Source organism: Hylobates moloch, unplaced genomic scaffold (assembly GCF_009828535.3).
Source record: "Hylobates moloch isolate HMO894 unplaced genomic scaffold, HMol_V3 SCAFFOLD_10, whole genome shotgun sequence".
Taxonomy (NCBI): domain Eukaryota; kingdom Metazoa; phylum Chordata; class Mammalia; order Primates; family Hylobatidae; genus Hylobates; species Hylobates moloch.
In genome coordinates this window covers 69,159,063-69,181,571 of record NW_026652285.1, presented here as the reverse complement: position 1 = coordinate 69,181,571, position 22,509 = coordinate 69,159,063, and the positions used below count along the sequence as shown (strand labels likewise).

The following is a 22,509-nucleotide window of genomic DNA, read 5'->3' as shown; positions in this document are numbered from 1 at the left end:
TAGAGCCTTAGTATTAGTTTGATAGGGCTGCTATAATAAAGAACCACAGACTGGGTAGATTAAACAGCAATTTATTTTCCCACCATTCTGGAGGCCAGAAGTCTGAGATCAAGATGTCATCAGGGGCCAGGTGAAGTCTGAGATCAAGATGTCAATAGGGGCCGGGTGCAGTGGCTCATGCCTGTGATCCCAGCACTTTGGGAGGCCAAGGAGAGCAGATCACTTGAAGTCAGGAGTTCAAGACCAGCCTGGCCAACATGGTGAAACCCTGTCTCTACTAAAAATATAAAAATTAGCCGGGCGTGGTGGCGGGTGCCTGTAATCCCAGCTACTAGGGAGGCTGAGGCAGGAGAATTGCTTGAACCTGGGAGGCGGAGGTTGCAGTGAGCTGAGATCGTGCTACTGCCCTCCAGCCTGGGCGACAGAGCGAGACTCACCTCAAAAAAAAAAAAAAAAAAACAGATGTCAGCAGGTTTGGTTCCTTCTGAGAGCTGTGAGGGAAGGGCCTTGTTCTGTGGCTTAGATGTCTGTCCTTACATCATCTTTCCTCTGTATGAGCCTGTGTCCAAATTTCCTTTTCCCATAAAGAATTGAGAAATTGTTCAAATATAGAAAGATACAAAGAAATAATATAATAAATGTTTCCACCTTCCCAAATTACCAACTATATATATTTTGCTAAATTTTTGTTTCTCTTGTATGCACTCTTTTTTCCTTTTAAAAACTTAGTTCTTTAACTGAGATGCAGTTTTAATACCAGTAAAGTGTACTCTGAAGTGTGTAACTGGATGGATTTTTGCATATGTAAATTCATGTAATTTAGTACCAAGATTAAGATAACACCACTGCTCCCCTCTACAGGGCAACCACTATTCTGACCTCATATGTTAGGGAAAAAAGATAAACTCATTTTTGAATATGATACCAGTAGAATCATACAAAGTGTATTCTTTTACAGTTTTCAAGGGAATGTTTTGCTCTGTATCTTAATATTTCCCTTTTATCACTGGGCTGTATTTCATTGTATGAATAGACCATAATTTATTTCCTCATTCTCCTCTTAGTGCATTTTTTCATTTGTTTTTCCTGTTTGAGGCTATCAGGAATAAGGCTGCTGTGAATATTCTTTTGTGTCTTTGGGTATGTCCTCATTGCTTTTGGGATATACTTAGAAATGTAGTTGCTGGTTCATAGAATAAACATATGTTCAGTTTTAATACATACTGCAAGTAGCTTGCCTAAGTGGTCGAATCAGTTTACATTCCCACTAGCATTCTGGCTGTACCAGATTCTGAGCAACACTTGTTATTATCAGTCTTTTTGTTTTTAGCCATTTTGGTGGCTGTATAGTGTGGTATCTCATCAAAATTTATAATTTGCTTTTCTATGATAAATACTAATGTTGGGCACCATTGTTTGTGTTTTGGCCATTTAGACATCCTTTCTTTTTATGTAATATATAAAGTACCTATTCAACTCTGTTTTAATTGGGTTATTTGCTTTTTTTAAGTAGGAATTATTTCAATATTTTCAGTAAATGTTTTTTGCCATGTGTGCATTACTAATGTTCTTGGATTCTGTGGCTTGCCTATTCATTTTTTAAAAATATCTTTGACAACAAAGTTTTTACATTTAATAAAGGTCAGATCGTCTTTTATTTAATGGCAGTTCCTTGTGTATTGTATTTGAAAGCTCTTTCCCTACTCTAAGATCATAGAGATATTCTCCTATATTGTTACTACATACTTGTTTATTTTAGCTTGATCTACATAGAGTTAGCTTTTGTGTTTGGTATAAGATGAGTGTCAAGGTTCATATTTCCATATGGATGTCCATTTGCTCTAGCACCATTTGTTAGAAAGACCGTCTTCTGTCAACTGAATTGCAGCTGTGTTTTTTGTCAGTCAAGTGACTTGTATGTGGGTCTAATGTAGACTGTATATTTTCTTCCTTTGGTCCAATTATTTTATCTTTTTGCTAGTACTTCACTGTCATAATTACTGTTGCTTTATAGTAAGTCACGAATTTTGTGAATTTATTTACTTTTTTAGGTCCTTTTCATGTTCATGGAAGTTTTATCAATTTTCACAGAAAATCCTGATGGAAAGTTTTTCAGAGTAGAGGTGAAGTCTTTCACATCTTTTATTAGATTTATTCCTAGGTATTTGATCTATTTTGATAATAGCACAAATGATACTGCATTTTAAATGTCATTTTCCCGTTTATTGTTAGTTTATTAAAATACGATGGATTTTTTTAGTATTGATCTTATACCTAGGCATTTTACAAAATTCACTCATTCTAATAGCTTATCTGAGGATATTTTTGGATTTTAAATGTGCAAAATTTTTTTTGCAATAAAGACAATTTTACTTCTTCCTTTACAGTTTTTATATCTTTAATTTCTTTTTAGCCTTACTGCTAGGACTTCCAGTAAAATGTTTAGTACAAATGGTGATAATAAAAATCCTTGTCTTATACCTCACCTGAGGGGTACTCAGTATTTTACCATTGAGTCTTATTTTAACTACATGTTTTTTGTATATGTCCTCAATTAGAATAAGGAAGTTCCCTTTTTTATTTTTAGTTTCCTGAGTTTTTTTTTTTATCATTCATGAGTATTTTGTCAGATGGCTATTCTTGCTTCAAGTGAGATAATCATATTATTTTATTCCTTTAGTCTGTTAAAGAGGTGAATTATATTGATAGAATTATCAATGTTTAACCAACCTTGCATTCCTGGGATAATTCCCACATGATAAGGTAGTGCTATCACTTTAATTTATTTCTGGATTCAATTTGTTAATATTTCAATTAATATTGTTGTGTCTACATTAATGGAAAGATACTGGCTTGCAGTTTTTCTGTCACGTCATGTCACGTTTTGGCGTCAACATTATATTCTCAAAAAATGAGTTTGGAAACAGTTATTCATTTTGTTTTCTCTGAATGAGTTTAAGATTGCTGTTATTTCATCCTTAAATGTTTGGAAAAATATACCGTGAGGTAGTCTATCCTTGGAGTTTTTCTTGTGCCTGGTTTTTGCTCATGAACTCAGTTTCTTTAACAGGATATAGAAAATCCAAATCATGCTACTTATTCTAGTGTCCTTTATTTTTAACAGCTTTATGGAGATACAATTCACATACCATATAATTCACACTTTTAAAGTGTACAACTTTGTGGTTTTTAGTATATTTGTAGAGTTGTGCAGTCATTGCCACAATCAATTTTAGAATGTTTTCATCACTTCAAAAAGAAATTCCATATCATTTAGCTATCATCCCCCATCCTGACATACACAATCTCAGCCCTAAACAACAAGTAATCTGTGTTCTGTTTCTATATGTTTGGCTATTCTGGACATTTCTAATAAGTGAGGTCACGTAATATGAGATCTTTGTGACTATTTCTATTTTTTTTTTTTTTTGAGACAGAGTTTTGCTCTTGTCGCCCAGGCTGGAGTGCAATGGCACGATCTCAGCTCACTGCAACATCCACCCCCCAGGTTCAAGCAGTTCTCCTGCCTCAGCCTCCCAAGTAGCTGGGATTACAGGCACCCACCATCATGCCTGGCTAATTTTTCTATTTTTTTTTTTTTTTTAGTAGACACGGGGTGTCACCATGTTGGCCAGGCTGGTCTCGAGCTCCTAACCTCAGGTGATCTGCCCACCTCAGCCTCCCAAAGTGCTGGGATTACAGGTGTGAGCCGCCACACCTGGCCCTTTGTGACTATCCTTTTTACTTAGCATACTGTTTTCAAGGTTCATCCATGTTGTGTCAGTACATCATGCCTTTTTATGACTGAATAATATTCCATTGTGTGGATATACCACATTGTGTATTCATTCAACTGATGAGCATTTGGATTGTTTCTCCCTTTTGACTGTTATGACTAGTGCTGCTATTAACATTCACGTACAAGTTTTTGTTTGGACACCTGTTTTCTCTTGGGATTAATCTTAGAAAAGGAACTTCTGACTCATATGGTAACTCTTGACTTATCTTTTTTGGTAACTGCCAAACTGTTTTTCCACAGTGGCTGCACCATTTTACATTCCCACCAGCAGTGTATTAGGGTTCCACTTTCTCCACATCATTACAACAACTTGTTATTTTCCCTTTTTTTAAAATTATGGACATCCTAGTGGGTGTGAGGTGGTATCATTTGACTTTGATTTGCATTTCCTTGATTAATGACATTCAACATCTTTTCATGTGCTTACTGGCTATTTGTTTATCATCTTTGGAGAAATGTCTATCCAAGTCCTTTGCCCGTTTTGGATTACATTTTTTGTTGTTCAGTTATAAGAGTTCTTTATGTATTCTGGCTACTAGACATTTATTAAATGTAGTATTTGTGAATATTTTCTCCTATTCTGTAGGTTCTTTTCACTATCTTGATGGTATCCTTTGCACAAAAGTTTAATTGTGATGAAGTCCAATTTTTTTTTCTTTGGTATCATATCCAGGAAGTCATTGCCAAATCCAAGGTCATAAAGGTTTACTCCTGATTTCATCTAAGAGTCACGCAGTTAAACTCTTATATTTACGTCTTTGATCCCTTTTAAGGCCAATTTTTTTTTTTTTTTTTTTTTTTTTTGAGACAGAATCTTGGTCTGTTGCCCAGGCTGGAGTCCAATGGCACGATCTTGGCTCACTGCAACGTCTGTCTCCCGGGTTCAAGTGATTGTCCTACCTCAGCCTCCCGAGTAGCTGGAATTACAGGCATGCACCACAATGCCCAGGTAATTTTTATATTTTTTCAGTAGAGACGGAATTTCACCATGTTGACCAGGCTGGTCATGAACTCCTGATCTCAAGTGATCTGTCTGCCTGAGCCTCCCAAAGTGCTGGGATTACAGGTGTGAGGCAGCACCACGCCTGGCTATTTTGAGGCAATTTTAAAATACGATATAAGGTAGGAGTCCAACTTCATTATTTTGATGAGATTCAGTTATCCCAGCATCATCTGTTGAAAACTGTTTTTTTCCTAATAAATGGTCAATGTATGGGTTTATTTCTGGGCTCTCAGTGCTATTCTGTGGATATGTATGTCTGTATTTATGCCAGTACCACACTCTCTTGATTACTGTTGCTTTATAATAAGTTTTTAAATCAGGAAATGTAATCCCTCCAATTTTTTTTCTTTTTTTTCTATATTGTTGTGACTATTCAGGGTCCCTTGCAATTTCATATAAATTGTAGGTTCAACATTTCTGCAGAAAGGTCATTAGGATTTTGATATAGATTTCACTGAATCTGTATATCACTTTTGGGAGTATTGTCATCTTAACAATATTAAATCTTCCAATTCATGAACACAAGGTGTCTTTCCATTTATTTGGGTCTTCTGATTTCTTCTAGCAATGTTTTCTAGTGTTCACGTATAAGTCATGTACCTTCTTGGTTAAATTTATTCCTATTTTATTATTTTTTGTTCTGTTGTAAGTGGAATTGGTTTTTTTTAATTATTCATTGCTAGTATTTAGAGAGATAAATGATTCTTGTGTGTTCATCTTGTATCCTACAATTTTGCTGAATCCATTTATTGGCTCTAGTAGTTTTTTGTGGCTTCCTTAGTCTTTTCCATATATTAAATCTCATGGTCTCTGAAAATAGAGATAGTTTTACTTTTTTCTTTCCAATTTGGATGCATTTTTTTTTTTGTCTTACCTATTTCCTCTAGCTAGAACTTCCAGTATAATGAATAGAAATGATGAAAGCAGGCATCCCTGTCTTATTCCTGGTATTTGGAAGAAACCTTCTTGTTTTTTAGCCTAGCATACTATGTTAGCTGTAGTTTTTCAGAAATGCTTTTTATTGTGTTGCAGCAGTTCTATTCTAGTCCTACTATGTTAAATGTTTATCATGAAAGGATATTTTTGTCAAATGCTTTTTCTGCATCAGTTGAGATGATCATGTGATTTGTTTTCTTCATTTTATTATTATGATATATTACACTGATTTATTTTCTTATGGTGAGCCACCTTGCATTCCTGGAAATAAATTGTACTTGGTCACGGTGTATAGTACTTTTTATTTGTTGCAAGATTTGGTTTGCTAGTATTTTGTTGAAAACTTCTGCACACATATTCAGAAGGGATATATATCATAGTTTTTGGGTGATTTTTTTATCTGGCTTTGGTTCAAGGTAACTCATAGAATGAGTTAGGAAATGTTCACTCATCTTCTATTTTTGGAAGAATTAGAGAAGGATTGGTGTTAGTTTTTCTTTAAATGTTTGGTAGAATTCACCAAACGTTTAAAGACCGACAGTTGGTCTTGAGCCTTTCTTTGTTGGGAGGATTTGGATTACTGATTCAGTCTTAAATCAGTCTGTTCGGATGTTCTGTTTCTTTTTGAGTCCATTTTGGTGGTTTGTGTGTTTCTAGGAATTTGTCCACTTCATCTCAGTTATGTAATTTGTTGCTGTACAGTTCATTGTATTCTTTATTGTCTTTTTTATTTTTGTAAGGTTAGTAGTAAGGTCCCCACCTCTTTAAGTTCCTTAAAGTATACAATTAGGATACTGATTTGTGATCATTTTTAATATAGGTGTTACAGCTATAAATTTCACGCTTAGCACTGCCTTAGCTGCATCTCATGCATTTTGGTATTTTGTGTATTCATTGTGAGTAATCTCAATGTATTTTCTAATTTCTGGGTTTCGGGGGTTTTATTTTGTTTTTTTGAGACGGAGTCTTGCTCTGGCACCCAGGCTGGAGTGCTGTGGCACGATATCAGCTCACTGCAACCTCCGCCTTCCGGGTTCAAGCAATTCTCCTGCCTCAGACACCCGAGTAGCTGGGATTATGGGCACGCACCACCACACCTGGCTAATTTTTCTATTTTTAGTAGAGACAGGGTTTCACCATGTTGGCTAGGCTGGTCTTGAACTCCTGACCTCAAGTGATTTGCCTGCCTCAGCCTCCCAAAGTGCTGGAATTATAGGCGTGAGCCACCGTGCCTGGCCTCATTTCTCTTTTGAGTTTCCCTTTGATCCTGTAGCAAGGTGGAAATCCACCTATGTGTATGGCCCCCAGGGACTTCACACACTCAAACTAGTACACGTTTGCCTTTAGCAGGTTAAATTTTTCTAGTTTTATCTTCCTAATTGTATTAGATGGAGTCAGTAGCATCTGCCCCAGTAAGCAAATGAGCACATCCTGATTCTCCCTGCAGGTGCCTCTCTCTCTCCTAATAGTTTGAAAAAAAGATACTAATTTTCTGTTTTCCCAGCTATGTTCTTGTAAGGATGTTAGCGTTGCTTTTATCAGCTCTCTACATCTCTAAGCTAAGATCTAAAGCCACCCTGTATGATTGTAATTTTTTGTAATTTAGTGAGATAGACTGTCCTTTTCTAATGTGCAAAGGAAACCAGAGAATTATGTTATGCAGAGGTTATCCTGTATATGTCAGTCAGGTTGGTTAATTATGTCTTTTCAATCTTCTATATCAGTGGTCAGAAAACTTTTTCTGTAAATGTCAGATAGTAGGCTTTGTGAGAGATACAGTCTCTGTTGCATCTACCAAACTCTGCAGCTGTAGTGTTAAGCAACCATAGATAATACATAAACAAATGAATGTGGCTGTGTTCCAAGAAAACTTTATTTACAAAAAAAAAGGCCGGGCGCGGTGGCTCACGCTTGTAATCCCAGCACTTTGGGAGGCCGAGGCGGGCGGATCACGAGGTCAGGAGATCGAGACCACGGTGAAACCCCGTCTCTACTAAAAATACCAAAAAATTAGCCGGGCGTGGTGGCGGGCGCCTGTAGTCCCAGCTACTCGGAGAGGCTGAGGCAGGAGAATGGCGTGAACCCGGGAGGCGGAGCTTGCAGTGAGCCGAAATCGCGCCACTGCACTCCAGCCTGGGCGACAGAGCGAGACTCCGTCTCAAAAAAAAAAAAAAAAAACAAAAAAAAATTGGTAGTGGTGGTATTTTTCATTTACAAAAAAAAAAAAAGTAGTGGTGAGCTGGATTTGACCTTTGTGCTGTAGTTCACTGACTCCTGTTCTATATCCCTGTTGGTTTTTCTTAATCTGCTTTTCTATGAGTTACTGGGAGAGTTACATTAAAATCACTAATTAAAATTGTAGATTGATATCTCATTTCTGTCAACTTTTGTTTATATACAGTCAGTTCTCATCATTCTCAGTAGTAGTGTTCCAAAAAATCACTACAAACACTGAACTAATAAATACTGAACCATTACTCAGAGGAGAAATATGGGGTTAAGCCTCTAGTCACATTTTTGTCAGCCAGTCAGTACATAATCTTTTTGTGTGTCTTTCTGCATAAAGACACCTTATTTAATATTGTTGGTTTATAATGATTGAACTAATGGCCAACAACACCATAACTAATGCCTGAATGAATCTTATCTAACATAGATATTTTCTCCATGAGACATATCACAGGCTTCTTGCACGTAGGCACTCTAGACAGCACATAACTGCTATACATATAGGCCATTTAAAAAGTGAAATCATCAGCCAGGCGCGGTGGCTCACATCTGTAATCCCAGCACTTTGGCAGGCCTAGGTGGGCAGATCACGAGGTCAGGAGATGGAGACCGTCGTGGCCAACATGGTGAAACCCCATCTCTACTAAAAATACAAAAATTAGCTGGGTGTGGTGGCAGGCGCCTGTAGTCCCACCTACTCGGGAGGCTGAGGCAGGAGAATTGCTTGAACCTGGGAGGCGGAGGTTGCAGTGAGCCGAGATCGCATCACTGCACTCCAGCCTGGCAACAGAGCAAGACTCTGTCTCAAATAAAAAAGAAAAAGTGAAATCATCAAGAAAAAGCACAAAAATGCAGTAAATATGGCACTAAATAGACTGAGAAGTGGACACTTATTTACAGTATCAGAGCTGAAACAAGAAAGCTGAAGATCACCTTGTTGAGCCTCATCTGGGAACATGTAGGTCAGGCAATTCAAATTTTTTACCTTCCTGTACATGTCCACAAATGACTGCAAAATAACTGCAAGTGTTGATTTTGAGGTTGCAAATAATTTTAGTGTGTGAATTTACAAATACGTAATCTGTGAATAATAAGAAATGCTATAGGAAGCTATGTTTGCCAGATGCATAGCAATTTCGATTTGTTGAATCTTCTATTGAAAGGACTGTTTTGTCATATACAAATCGTTACTCAGTTTTTGTTGTTGTTGTTGTTTTTGAGACAATCTCTGTCACCCAGGCTAGAGTGCAGTGGTGTGATCTCAGCTCACTGCAACCTCCGCCTCCCAGGTCCAAACGATTCTCCTGCCTCAGCCTCCTGAGTAGCTAGGATTACAGGTACTCACCACCATGCCCGGCTAATTTTTTTTTTTTTTTTGAGACAGAGTCTTGCTCTTTCGCCCAGGCTGGAGTGCAATGGCACAATCTCGGCTCACTGCAAGCTCTGCCTCCCGGGTTCACGCCATTCTCCTGCCTCAGCCTCTCCGAGTAGCTGGGACTACAGGCACCTGCCACCACGTCCGGCTAATTTTTTGTATTTTTTAGTAGAGACGGGGTTTCACTGTGGTCTCGATCTCCTGACCTCGTGATCCGCCCGCCTTGGCCTCCCAAAGTGCTGGGATTACAAGCATGAGCCACCGTGCCCAGCATGCCCGGCTAATTTTTGTATTTTTAATAGAGATAGGGTTTCACCACGTTGGTCAGGCTGGTCTCAAACTCCTGACCTCGTGATCTGCCTGCCTCGGCCTCCCAAAGTGCTAGGATTACAGGCATGAGCCACTGCACCCGGCCCGTTACTCATTTTTTATACCTCTTTCTTACCTTAAAATCTACCGTATATGATAGTAATGCAGCCATATCAACTGTCTTTTGGTTTTGATTATATGGTGTATCTTTTTCCATCCTTTTACTTTCAATCTACATAATCCCTATATATATAATATGTTTCCTTTGTTGTTGTATTATACTTTCTTTATCTTCTCTTTAATACGATTATTTAGTCCAGAGAATGGTACATTTTTTTCTATAAAGGCAAGTAATAAATATTTTCAATTTTGACAATCATAAGGTCTCTGATGGAACTTCTCAGTGCCATTTCAGCACAAAAACAGCCATAAGCAATGCAACATGATTGGGTGTGCCTGTGTGCCAATTGACTTTATTTAAAAAGCAGCAAGTGGCCAGGTACAGTGACTCACACTTACAATCCCAGAGCTTTTGGAGGCCAAGGTGGGAGGATCACTTGAGGCCAGGAGTTCAAGATTAGCCTAGGCAACATAGCAAGACCCTGTCTTTACCACACATACACAAAAAACTGGCAAGCCAGATTTGGCCCAAAGGCCATAATTTGCTGACCCCTGCCCTGTTGTATGCCCAGGGTAGTCTGTTGGGATGGAATAAAAATTGTAGGAAGTGTATTTAAATTTTTTGGCTACAAAAATAAGAATTAAAAAGTTTTACTAATGTATCTATTTATAGTATATGTATATAACTCATAAATATATATAGATCATTTATAAACATTTTCTTTGAGACAAGGTCTTGCTCTGTCACCAAGGCTGGTATACAGTGGTGTGATCATGGCTCACTGCAGCCTCAACCTCCTGGGCTCAAGCAATCCTCCTGCCTCAGCCTCCCAAGTAGCTGGGACTACAGGCACATACCACCATACCTGGGCTAATTTTTTTAATTTTTTTGTAGAGACAGGGCCTTGCTGTATTGCCCACTCTGGTCTTGAATTCCTGGGCTCAAGCAGTCCTCCTACCTTGGCCTCCCAAAGTGCTGGGATTACAGGCATGAGCCACTGCACCTCTCCTATAAAAACTTTTACCAATTCAATACCTTCAAAGTATAAGATAAAATTAGATTCAAAATAGGCATCCTTTATATTCGTTTAAGCTTTTTAGAGTTAAACCTGGTAAGAATTGTTTTCATGGGTATTTTCTATATCATCTAATTCTGAACCCTTCAGATTGAATAGAAATGTACTGTTACAGGCATCAGTGTCATTCAAGGACGTGACTATAGAATTCACCCAGGAGGAGTGGCAGCAAATGGCCCCTGTTCAGAAGAATCTGTACAGAGATGTGATGCTGGAGAACTACAGCAACCTCATCTCAGTGGGTAAGCATGTAAACATAACTTACCCTTGTAACTCCATATAGAAGGTATTTCTAAGTGCCAATACATGTGAACAATTTACTTAAAGTTTAATGTTATTTAGGCTTTTCATTCAGGATTCCAAAGTAACTATGCCCTGTCGAGGACTAGAAAGAATGTGTTGTCAACTCCCAGTGATAAATGCAAAGGAGCAATTTCAGGATACTGCTTCCAAAGCTGTATTTTCTTCCACTTTTGGAGACTAAAATCTCATATATCTGGTCTAAGTCCTCGATTGTGTTTTATGTACAGGGTACTGCCATTTCAAACCAGAGGTGATCTTCAAGTTGGAGCACGGAGAAGAGCCTTGGTTCTCAGAGGAGGAATTCTCAAACCAGAGTCACCCAAGTGAGTTACTGAGCAGTAGTAGACATAATTCTGCAGGAGTGGTTAGACTCCAGGTCACTTTAGGGGTGAACACCTAAATATTGCAAGACTTTTCTTAGAAAGCCTAAAGGCACAAAAAGCAGCAGTTAAAAGAAAATGATTAATAAAGTTGATTCCATTAAAAGTAAGAAATTTGTTAATAAAATATATTATTCAAAGGGCGAAAAGACAAGCCACCAACTAGCATAATATGTATGTAGTGCAAATAACTTAGAAAGGATATGCTTCCTGAAAATGTAAAGAACTTCTGCAAGTCATTGTGGGAAAAGATAGGCAACCCAGATGAAAAATGGGCAAAAACACTGAACAAGAACTTTTTAATATGTATGGCCAGTAAATCTTTGAAAATGTGTTCAATCTCATTAGTTTTCATGGAACACAAAATAATATATGAAGTGAGATATGAGGTGAAATAACAGATATGAAGTGAGTTTACAAATATGGCAATGCCAAGTCTTGGTGAGGATATGGAATGTTAGACACCCTTAGCCACTGATTGATTGGAAATATAAACTGGTTAAACCACTGTGGTGTCAGGAGGATGTTTTCTTTTTTTTTTTTTTTTTTTTGAGACAGAGTCTCCCTCTGTCACTCAGGCTGGAGTGCAGTGGCGCGATCTCAGCTCACTGCAAGCTCCACCTCCCAGATTTACGCCATTCTTCTGCCTCAGCCTCCCGAGTAGCTGGCACTACAGGCGCCTGCCACCATGCCCATCTAATTTTTTGTATTTTTAGTAGAGACAGGGTTTCACCATGTTAGCCAGGATAGTCTTGATCCCCTGACCTTGTGATCTGCCTGCCTCAGGCCCCCAAAGTGCTGGGATTACAGGCATGAACCACTGCACCTGGCCTTTTTTTTTTTTTTTAATTTAATTTCCACAGGTTTTTGGGGAACAGGTGGTATTTGGTTACGAGTAAGTTCTTTAGTGGTGATTTGTGAGATTTTGATGCACCCGTCACCCAAGCAGTATACACTGCACCCAATTTGTAGTCTTTTTTCTCACTCCTGCTTCCCACTCTTCTCCCACCCCAAGTCTCCAAAGTACATTGTATCATTTTTTTTTATATTTTTTATTTTTTTAGGACTAGAAGGAATTTTATTAATTTTTTTTTGCACACAAAACAAAATTTTCTAAAAATACAAACAAAAAGATGCATATCAAACATATTAGGAAGGTTGCACATGGGAAGATGGGGAATAGAAATGGGGGGTGGGAATTAAAGAAAATAAATGAGAGAGGGACTTTGTATGGATCAATGATAATAACTCAATCCTCTATTTGACAAAGAAGAAGGAAGAGGAAGAAAAAGAAAGTGGGATAAAGGATCAGAAAGGGAGGAAAATAGAAAAAATTAGAGTATGACTCCAGGGTAGACCTGTTTTGTTGTCGCTGGGTTGGTTGGTTGGTTTGTCTGTTGTATTTTTCATATGTTTCGCCATGTTGGCCAGGCTGGTCTCGAACTCCTAGCCTCAGGTGATCAACCCGCCTCGGCCTCCCAGAGTGCTGGGACTACAGGCGTGAGCCACCACGTCCAGCCCCCACATTGCGTCTGGCCTCTGTGGTAGACCTCCCAGACGAGGCGGCTGGGCAGAGACGCTCCTCACATCCCAGACAGGGCAGAGACGCTCCTCACTTCCTAGATGGGGTGGCGGCCGAGCAGAGGCGCTCCTCACTTCCCAGATGGGGCGGCCAGGCAGAGGCGCTCCTCACTTCCCAGATGGGGCGGCCGGGCAGAGCTTTTCCAGACAGGGCGGCCGGCAAGGGCCCTCACTCTTCCAGACGGGGGGCCGGGCAGAGCCCTCACTCTTCCAGATGGGGCGGCTTCCCAGACGATGGGCAGCCGGGCAGAGGTGCTCCTCACTTCTTCCCAGACGGGGCGGCCGGGCAGAGGTGCTCCTCACTTCTTCCCAGACGGGGCGGCTGGGCAGAGGCACTCCTCACTTCTTCCCAGACAGGGTGGCCGGGCAGAGGCGCTCCTCACTTCCCAGACGGGACGGCCGGGCAGAGGTGCTCCTCACTTCCCAGACGGGGCGGCCGGGCAGAGGCGCTCCTCACATCCCAGACGATGGGCAGCCAGGCAGAGGCGCTCCTCACTTCTTCCCAGCCTCACTCTTTCCAGACGGGGGGCCGGCAGAGGCCCCTCACTTCCAGACGCTCCTCACTTCTTCCCAGATGGGGCGGCCGGGCAGAAGCGCTCCTCACTTCCCAGACGGGGCGGCCGGGCAGAGGCGCTCCTCACATCCCAGACGAGGGGCGGCCAGGCAGAGACGCTCCCCACCTCCCAGACGGGGCAGCGGCCAGGCAGAGGCTGCAATCCCAGCACCCTGGGAGGCAGAGGCTGCAGCGAGCCAAGACCACGCCACCGCACTCCAGCCTGGGCAACACCGAGCACCCAGTGAGCAAGACTCCGTCTGCAGTCCCAGCACCTCGGGAGGCCGAGGCAGGCAGACCACTTGAGGTCAGGAGCTGGAGACCAGCCTGGCCAACATGGCGAAACCGCGCCTCCAGCCAAAGGACAAAAGCCAGGCAGGGGTGAGGGAAGAGGGAAGGAAGGGAAGGAAGAAAGGAGGGAGGGAGGGAAGGAAGGAAGGAAGGAAGGAAGGAAGGAAGGAAGGAAGGAAGGAAGGAAGGAAGGAAGGAAGGAAGGAAGGAAGGAAGGAAGGAAGGAAGGAGGGAGGGAAAAGGAAGGAGAAATTGTATCATTCTTATGCCTTTGCATCCCACCAGGATGTTTTCTAATCAAGGTAAACTTTTGCATATGTTGGAGCCAAGTAATTCCTTTTCTAACTGTATGGCTGACAAAAAGATATGATTATGTTCTCTGGAATACATAAAAGAATATCAATGGCAATATTGTTTATGTTTGGCAAAAATTGTGCTCATCAACAGTAGAATGGAGAAACAGTTGTATTCTTTAAGGAAAAATTATACAGCCACATAAAATCTTATACACTGATTACAAACATAATATTAACCAAAAGAAAACAAAAAATATGCATATATGGCTATATTTATGTAAAGGTCAGAAGCAGGCAAAATTCAACTACATTTTTAGGAATTCCTATATTGGTGATAAAACTATGAAGAAAATCAAGGAAATGATTGATGAATTCTAAGCATAGAGAAGTTGTAACCAAGCATAGGTAAACAGGGATTTTTGCAGAGCCATTTGTGTTTCATGACATGGTTTCTGATTCCATGAGTGTTCACTTAATAGTATTAAGTTGCACATGAAAGTTTTATGCAGATATATATTGTTTCATGCTTAAAAAAATGTTAAGAGGTAAGCGAGAAGTGGCAGATGATATTTGCAATATGACCTGTCAAGGATAGGCATTTAGAATGCATAAAGAATCCAGACCTCTCTTAAATGTCATTTTCACAGTAAAACTTTCTGTGATACCCTATTTAAAATTGTACCCCTCGGCCGGGCGCGGTGGCTCACGCTTGTAATCCCAGCACTTTGGGAGGCCGAGGCGGGCGGATCACGAGGTCGGGAGATCGAGACCACGGTGAAACCCCGTCTCTACTAAAAATACAAAAAATTAGCCGGGCGTGGTGGCGGGCGCCTGTAGTCCCAGCTACTCGGAGAGGCTGAGGCAGGAGAATGGCATGAACCCGGGAGGCGGAGCTTGCAGTGAGCCGAGATTGCGCCACTGCACTCCAGCCTGGGCGATAGAGCGAGACTCCGTCTCAAAAAAAAAAAAAAACAAACAAACAAAATTGTACCCCTCATGTCAGATTGAAATGTGGAAACTTAGCGCTTAGTTCTGATGGAATAAATCAACGCTATGACAGCCAGAATGGAGCAGTGCATCTAAGTTAGTTGCAAGAATGGATTTTATTTTCAACAATTTTATACTTGCTTGTATTTCTATGAATCACAACCATAAGACAGGTTAGAGCTATAAACTTTTTCATTTAATCATAAAGGAGTTGGTGCTGTTATAAATTTAATTTGATGTTGAATTGATGAGGGATATCAAATTGTAAGAATGTAGACAATAGACTATTCTCACCATTATAATCTAGATAATGTCAAGACCTAGACTGTAATTTACTTTCAGCTTCTAAACCCCTTCCCTGTTGAGTCTATTCCCAAATTCCTGTTATCTCCTGATTTTCCTTGTTATACTACTTACATTTAGAGTTTTTGTTGTATTTATCCCATTCTCTGTTTTTCCTGCTCCCTAAAATAACTACCCCTATAAAACGCTTAAGTTTTATTTTCTTTCCTCTATCCACCCAGTTAGGAAAACCTTACTAATCACATGCAGAATATGTATTCATTACCAGTTTCCTCTCCCATTTGCACTATATCAATATTATTTTTTAAAGGAGGGTGGTCTGAGATACATATATTTACACACACATACATCTGAATTATTTAATCTTGATAAATCAAATAATTAGGTGCAACATAGGCTGTATGTTGATAAGCCCTACCCACAAAAGATGTAAGAGTCATAAGATGTTTTCAATATTTCTGTTTTAGAAGATTACAGAGGCGATGACCTGATCAAGCAGAACAAGAAAATCAAAGACAAACACTTGCAGCAAGCAATATGTATCAATAATAAAACATTGACTACAGAGGAAGAGACAGTTTTGGGGAAAACATTTACTCTGCATGTAGCTGCTGTTGCTTCAACAAAAATGTCCTGCAAGTGCGACTCATGGGAAGTGAATTTGCAAAGTATTTCTGAATTTATCATTAATAATAGAAACTATTCAACAAAGAAAATAGGTTGCTGTAATGTATGTGAGAATTCACCTTTCAAAATTAACTTTGAGAAAACTCAGACTGGAGAGAAATTTTATGAACATAATAAAAACATGAAAGCTCTCAATTATAATGAAAATCTTTCCAAGCATCCAAAGTTTCAAACTTTGGAGCAAGCTTTTGAATGTAATAAAATTGTAAAAGCCTCTAATGATAAGGCTAACTGTGTTAAACATAAGAGTCCTCACACGGGAGAAACATCCTCTAAAGATGATGAATTTAGGAAAAATTCTGATAAGAAAACTCTGTTTGACCACAGGAGAACTGGCACAGGGAAGAAACACCTGCATCTTAATCAATGTGGGAAATCCTTTGAGAAGTCAACTGTGGAGGAATATAATAAACTTAACATGGGTATAAAACATTATGAGTTAAATTCAAGTGGAAATAATTTCAACAGAAAGGCACACCTCACTGATCCTCAAACAACTGTCACAGAAGAGAACCCATTGGTAAGTAGTGACAGAACACAGACTTGGGTTAAATCCTCTGAATATCATGAAAATAAGAAATCCTACCAGACATCGGTTCACAGAGTTCGCCAGAGAAGTCACTCGATTATAAAACCCTATAAATGTAATGAATGTGGGAAATCCTTCTGTCAGAAAGGACATCTCATTCAACATCAGAGAACTCACACAGGAGAGAAACCATTTGAATGTAGTGAATGTGGAAAAACTTTCTCCCAGAAGTCACACCTCAGTACTCATCAGAGAATTCATACAGCAGAAAAACCCTATAAATGTAATGAATGTGGAAAAACATTTGTCCAGAAGTCAACCCTCAGGGGACATCAAAGAATTCACACAGGAGAAAAACCGTATGAATGTAGTGAATGTGGGAAAACTTTTGTTCAGAAGTCCACCCTCAGAGATCATCACAGAATTCACACAGGGGAGAAATCCTTTCAATGCAATGAATGTGGAAAAACATTTGGCCAAAAGTCAAACCTCAGAATACATCAGAGAACTCACACTGGGGAGAAAACTTACCAGTGTAATGAATGTGAAAAATCCTTCTGGCGAAAAGATCATCTCATTCAACATCAGAAAACTCACACGGGAGAGAAACCATTCAAATGTAACGAATGTGGGAAAACTTTTGCCCGGACATCAACCCTCAGAGTGCATCAAAGAATTCACACTGGGGAGAAACCATTTAAATGTAATGAATGTGGGAAAAAATTTGTCCGGAAAGCAATCCTTAGTGATCATCAGAGAATTCACACAGGGGAGAAACCCTTTCAGTGTAATAAATGTGCAAAAACTTTTGGCCAGAAATCAAACCTCAGAATACATCAAAGGACTCACAGTGGGGAGAAATCTTATGAATGCAATGAATATGGGAAATTATGTAAGAAGTCAACCCTAAGCTTATACCAGAAAATTCAGGGAGAGGGGAATCCCTATTGATGTAATAACTAGAAAATCCTTTTGACAAAAGGAATACACCATTTGATATCAGAGATATACAAAAAACCAATTGAGGGTAGTGAATGTAAGAAGACAGTCCCAGAAGTAAACCCTCACTGTGAATCAGAGAATTCACATAGGAAAGAAACCAGATGATGAATGCAGGAAGAATCGTGTCCAAAAGGCAACGTTCAGAGTATATCAAAGAATTCACACAGGCTTCTGTTTTCAGAGTAGTATGGATAGGCCTGAATGAAGTCATACCCTATTAGATAGCTCCCACACATCACACAGGCTGGTAATCTCTTTACCAGCACCAATTTCATTTTACTCCAGGCACATAGTCCAAATTTCCCAATCTCGTTTTCATCCAGGTGGGTCTTTGTGACTGGCTACTAAGATGTGGATGTCCATGATGTATATCACATCCCAGTCTGAAACATAAGAGACTTCCCTAACAAATTACCAGGGCCCTGTCACAACAAAATGGATATCATTTCTAGGACAAACTTGGTGCCGTGCTTCAATGTGGTATGGGTACAAGATAAAGAAGTCTGTGCCTGAATGAATATACGCAGCAAAATTCTCCTGTGTCTTTCCCAGTTGAACATTATGTGAGCAAAATTTAAGCTTATACAGTAGTCCCCCCTTATCTGCATTTTCACTTTATGCAATTTCCATTAACCATGGTCAACTGCACTTTAAAGTTATTAAATGGATCCAGAAATAAACAATTCCTACATTTTAAACTGCACCCGATTCTGAGTAGTGTGATGAAGTCTCATGCCCTCCTGCTCTCCCATGAGGGTTATTGAATCATTCCTTAGTCTAGCATATTCACAGCGTATACACTATCTGCCAGTTAGTCACTTACTTGGCATTTTAGTTATCAGATCACCTGTCGGTATGGCAGTGCTCATATTCAAGTAACCCTTGTTTTACTAAATAATGGCCTCAAATTGCAAGAGCAGTTCTGGCATGTTATAATTATTCCATTTTATTATTAGTCGTTAATCTCTTGCTGTGCCTAATTTATAAATTAAACTATCATAGGCATGTGTATATGTAGGAAAAAAATACAGTATATACAGGGTTCAGTATACCCGTGGTTTCAGACATCAACTTGGGATCCTTGGAGAGCATTCCTTGTAGTTAAGCAGGGACTACTGTATTCTGTTGAGCTTTTACATGTTTGAGTCTGTTTCTACACATAATTTAGTTATCTTCTGCTAGGAAGGCAGAAAGCTTCTGTGGAAGCCAGGCTTAAGTCAATCAGAGGGCACAAACCTTATTAGGAGGCTACAGAGTCAAGGAGAACCTCAAATATGATCAGAGAATTTTGGAAAAGACATCCTTTCAATGTAATGAAATTGATAGTACCACCCAATACAGGGCTTTGCATGAACCTAAAAGTCTTTTGGCTGAATGGTGAGCAGCCACTGTGCAGTTCAACGTAATTGTGCCTTGCTTAATTGCACAGAGGTACTTCCTCCACACCTCCTGACACCTCCATATACCCCAGGTATATCTGCTTTAAGGAGGAGTTTTCCCTGGCTCCAAAGGCCATTGGCACCCACCCAAGTATTACGAGAAACCTCTGAGGAGGGGAGGGACTCAGATTTATATGGCTTTATTGAATCCATACCCAAGGCAACATCTTACTAGTTCCTGTGGGGGTACAGGACACCTAGATTTAGCTAATGGGGTTTGGCAATGGGAAGGCAAACAAATGTAATAACCGTATGGGTGAGGTACTTTGGGCCAGTGGAGTGTACTACAGTTAGGTTTACATCTGAAAGTATAGTAGGGATTAATTCCCATAAGTTATAGAGAGAATTCTAATTCCCTGTAATTCGCATAAGTCATAGAATTCTAATCAGGAATAATTGTATGTAAAGATGCCTCTGAGGTCCAACAGCTCTGATTATTTTGGGCTTCAAGTCTCTGTGACTGGTGATTTTGTGGGTTGAAACTTCTGGCAAAAGGGGGCAGCCCTTGGGAGCTGGGGGACAGAGGATTGACTTGGTTCCCTGACATGGGTACCAGGTCCACCCCTTCTGAAAAGCAGCTGTTAGTTTACTCTTGGGCTCTTTTACACATTGGATATTTCTTCCCTGGGTAGAGGGTTCTGACCTAAAATTCCAGTTTGGGAGTTTGTCGTCTTGGACTCAACAACTACCAAAATGAAAAGAACCCAGCAAGCCTCACTTGTGGAATGAAAATGGAGCATTCAGGAAAGCAGCTGTCCTGGCCCCACAGTATGTCAGCTGTACAGGCAATAGTAGTAGCTGTCTCTTAGAAGGGAAATAATGTATTACCTCTTTCTAGAACGAGGCAAAGTTCCTGGCTTAGTAGAGCCCTCAATTCATAGAGGTTACTGTAATTGGGCCTGGCTCACTGATGGTTTCGCTAACAAACTACTAGGATCCTGTGTGTGTTCAAACTCAGTGCCATTAACAAACCCAAAGTGAAGCAGTCACACCTCTCAGTGGAAAGAGCACAAGGATGTTCTCAGATCTGGCCAATACTCCATTTCATGAACCTTGTTACATTTTCGTTAAGCCTTGGGCTCTGGATGTGGCCTAGATATTTGATATTCTAATTGGAAATTATAGATTAAAAAGCACCCCTTCATTATTTGTACAGTGGGGGTAAAAGTCAAAGCTGCTTAGTGCAACCATCTGGGTTGCTCAAGTAGATGCCCATAATAAGAGACTATTTTCTGATAAGACTGACTGGAATCAAGCTGCCGAAAGCTTTCTCCATCCAGATTGTGACCATTGCTACCTGGATCCATCATTTTACTGTATGGCAAAAAATCACCCATGTCACACTGGGTGACATGGTAAAAGTACATGGTACTTTTACAGTACCATGTACTGTACAAAATAAAGGTCTCTTTATCTGATGCTTCCATTGATGTCATTGGATATACGAATTTACAAAACTTTTTTCCTTCTGGATAAATAGCCAGTACTACATATGCCATTGATTAATTCACCTTTCTCCCACTGATTTTAAATATCTTTATATACTAAATTGTCATTTGTAAAGATAGTGCATATGACTGATTAAACGTTCTGATATTTTAGTAACATCATTTTGTGAATAGGACTGGCATGTATAGGAGCCATAATAACCATCTTTCTGGCCTGCTATTGAATTTTTCACAGAAGGATAATTGAATCAAGTTTGGAAAAAGAATACCTCTTAGGACTTAAGAAATAGGATATCATAGGCCAGAACTGCCAGCAGCCTTACCAAGAAAATGCATTGACAATAGGAGAACATAAGGTTACCCCTGGAGAGAAGGAGATATGACAGGAAAATTAATGGTACACAAGCCCAGTTAGTACCTGTTAGGACCAGTTAGTCCCTGAGAATCAAAACATCACTGTTTACTCTGTTTTTGTAATACTTCGTAATATAAAGCAAGTCTTTCTTTAAACTTTTTTTACTCAGACACTTTCTGAAAGAAAATATTTAGAATCATCTCTCTCCCTGCCTCTTTTAAATAGGATATTTGAGGATTATGATTGGGTTTGGTATTAAGGATCAGGAACCCTGTAGGGTGGAACTGATTCACCCAGGTGGCCTGAGTCATTGGGAGGCCAGGTGGTAAAGCCCCATGACTGGGGACTCAGGCTTCACCTGCTGTCCCTTAGCAGAGGGCGGCCCACAGGATATCTTTCCATACAATACATCACCAATTGGAGACCATGGTCTGTGCTCTAGTCATGTATGCTCCCTCTCCCTGCCTGGTTGATCTCCTTAGCAACTCATGGTCTTTTACTCTAGCAGATGGATGCCTCATCTAGAGACTCTGGAGGAGCTGATTTTCTGTCTGCCCACCCACTAAGGGCCTTCAAGCTAATAAAGATAGAAAACAGGGCGGGAATTTTTGTCTGTTTTATTCACAGTGTATCTCAAACACATGAAACAGTCCCTCTTCGTACTAGGCACTCAGAAATACTTGCTGAAGGTACAGTTATCAAAGTGAAATCTGAACATTTTTCCTTTTGATGTTGCAAGTTATCTTTTGAGGTGATTAATTTTAAATAGGTAAAATATTGCTATAAGTTCCCTATTCACGGGTATTTTATAAATTTTTAAAACTTGTTCTTAATCTTCAGAAGTGTACAGAACTGTTCTTCATACTTTTGTCAACCAAAACATGTATTTTCAATAAATTGAGATTCCCAGTTCAAAGTTATGTCTACACATTTAATCAGCTTATTAGTATTGTATTTTTTTTTTTTTTTTTGCTTTGCTTCTACACTTACACTGGTACTCTTAAGTACCAGTCTAAGCAATTTTGCAAAACAATAATGTAAAATCCTATTTCCAAGATCAACCAGATGGGCATGCAAAGAATCTGGGGATCATCACTTTAATCCATTTTAACAATAGTTCCCCTCATTTTTACTCTCCAAATAATCCTTCTGACAGTTCAAAAGAGAAAAGTTTTTTGTTACATTCAGACATCTTTGCCCTTGGAGAGACATGTTACCCTGAAAGAAGGGGTATAACACCTTCATGTGACTTCCTGCCTCTATGTGTGTCTTCTCTGATACCTTTTCATATTAAATGTCTTCCCAGAACCCCAGAAGAAATAATATCTTCTGTCCTTGTACTAGGGTAGCCTTTTATAATGGGAGATAAATTTGTTTTCTTGTTAGATTGCACAGTCTTCAAGTACCAACAGCCTGCCTGGCCAACTGGCTATTTTAGTGATTCTAAGGAGCGCTGACAGAACTGTATAACTAGCTTACACATCAGCTGACTGACCCGTTGATACTTA

At 39.7% G+C, this 22,509-nt stretch overlaps 1 protein-coding gene across 5 annotated transcripts in view; it reads left to right on the top strand.

Moving 5' to 3' along the window:
• ZNF510 (zinc finger protein 510) overlaps window positions 1–21,911 on the top strand; it is a 42,086-nt gene extending 20,175 nt beyond the window's left edge. For 2 of the 5 annotated variants that reach the window (XM_058445240.1, XM_058445239.1), the window contains exons 4-7: window positions 4,611–4,748; window positions 10,963–11,089; window positions 11,378–11,473; window positions 16,009–21,911. In XM_058445240.1, the coding sequence (XP_058301223.1) occupies window positions 4,611–4,748; window positions 10,963–11,089; window positions 11,378–11,473; window positions 16,009–17,708 (2,061 nt within the window). In that variant the 3' untranslated portion in view covers window positions 17,709–21,911. Of the gene's footprint in view, window positions 1–3,621; window positions 3,990–4,606; window positions 4,749–10,962; window positions 11,090–11,377; window positions 11,474–16,008 lie in introns of those variants that run through there. The other 3 variants (XM_058445241.1, XM_058445242.1, XM_032164625.2) reach the window with 3 other exon arrangements.
• Window positions 21,912–22,509: the final 598 nt, after the last annotated feature.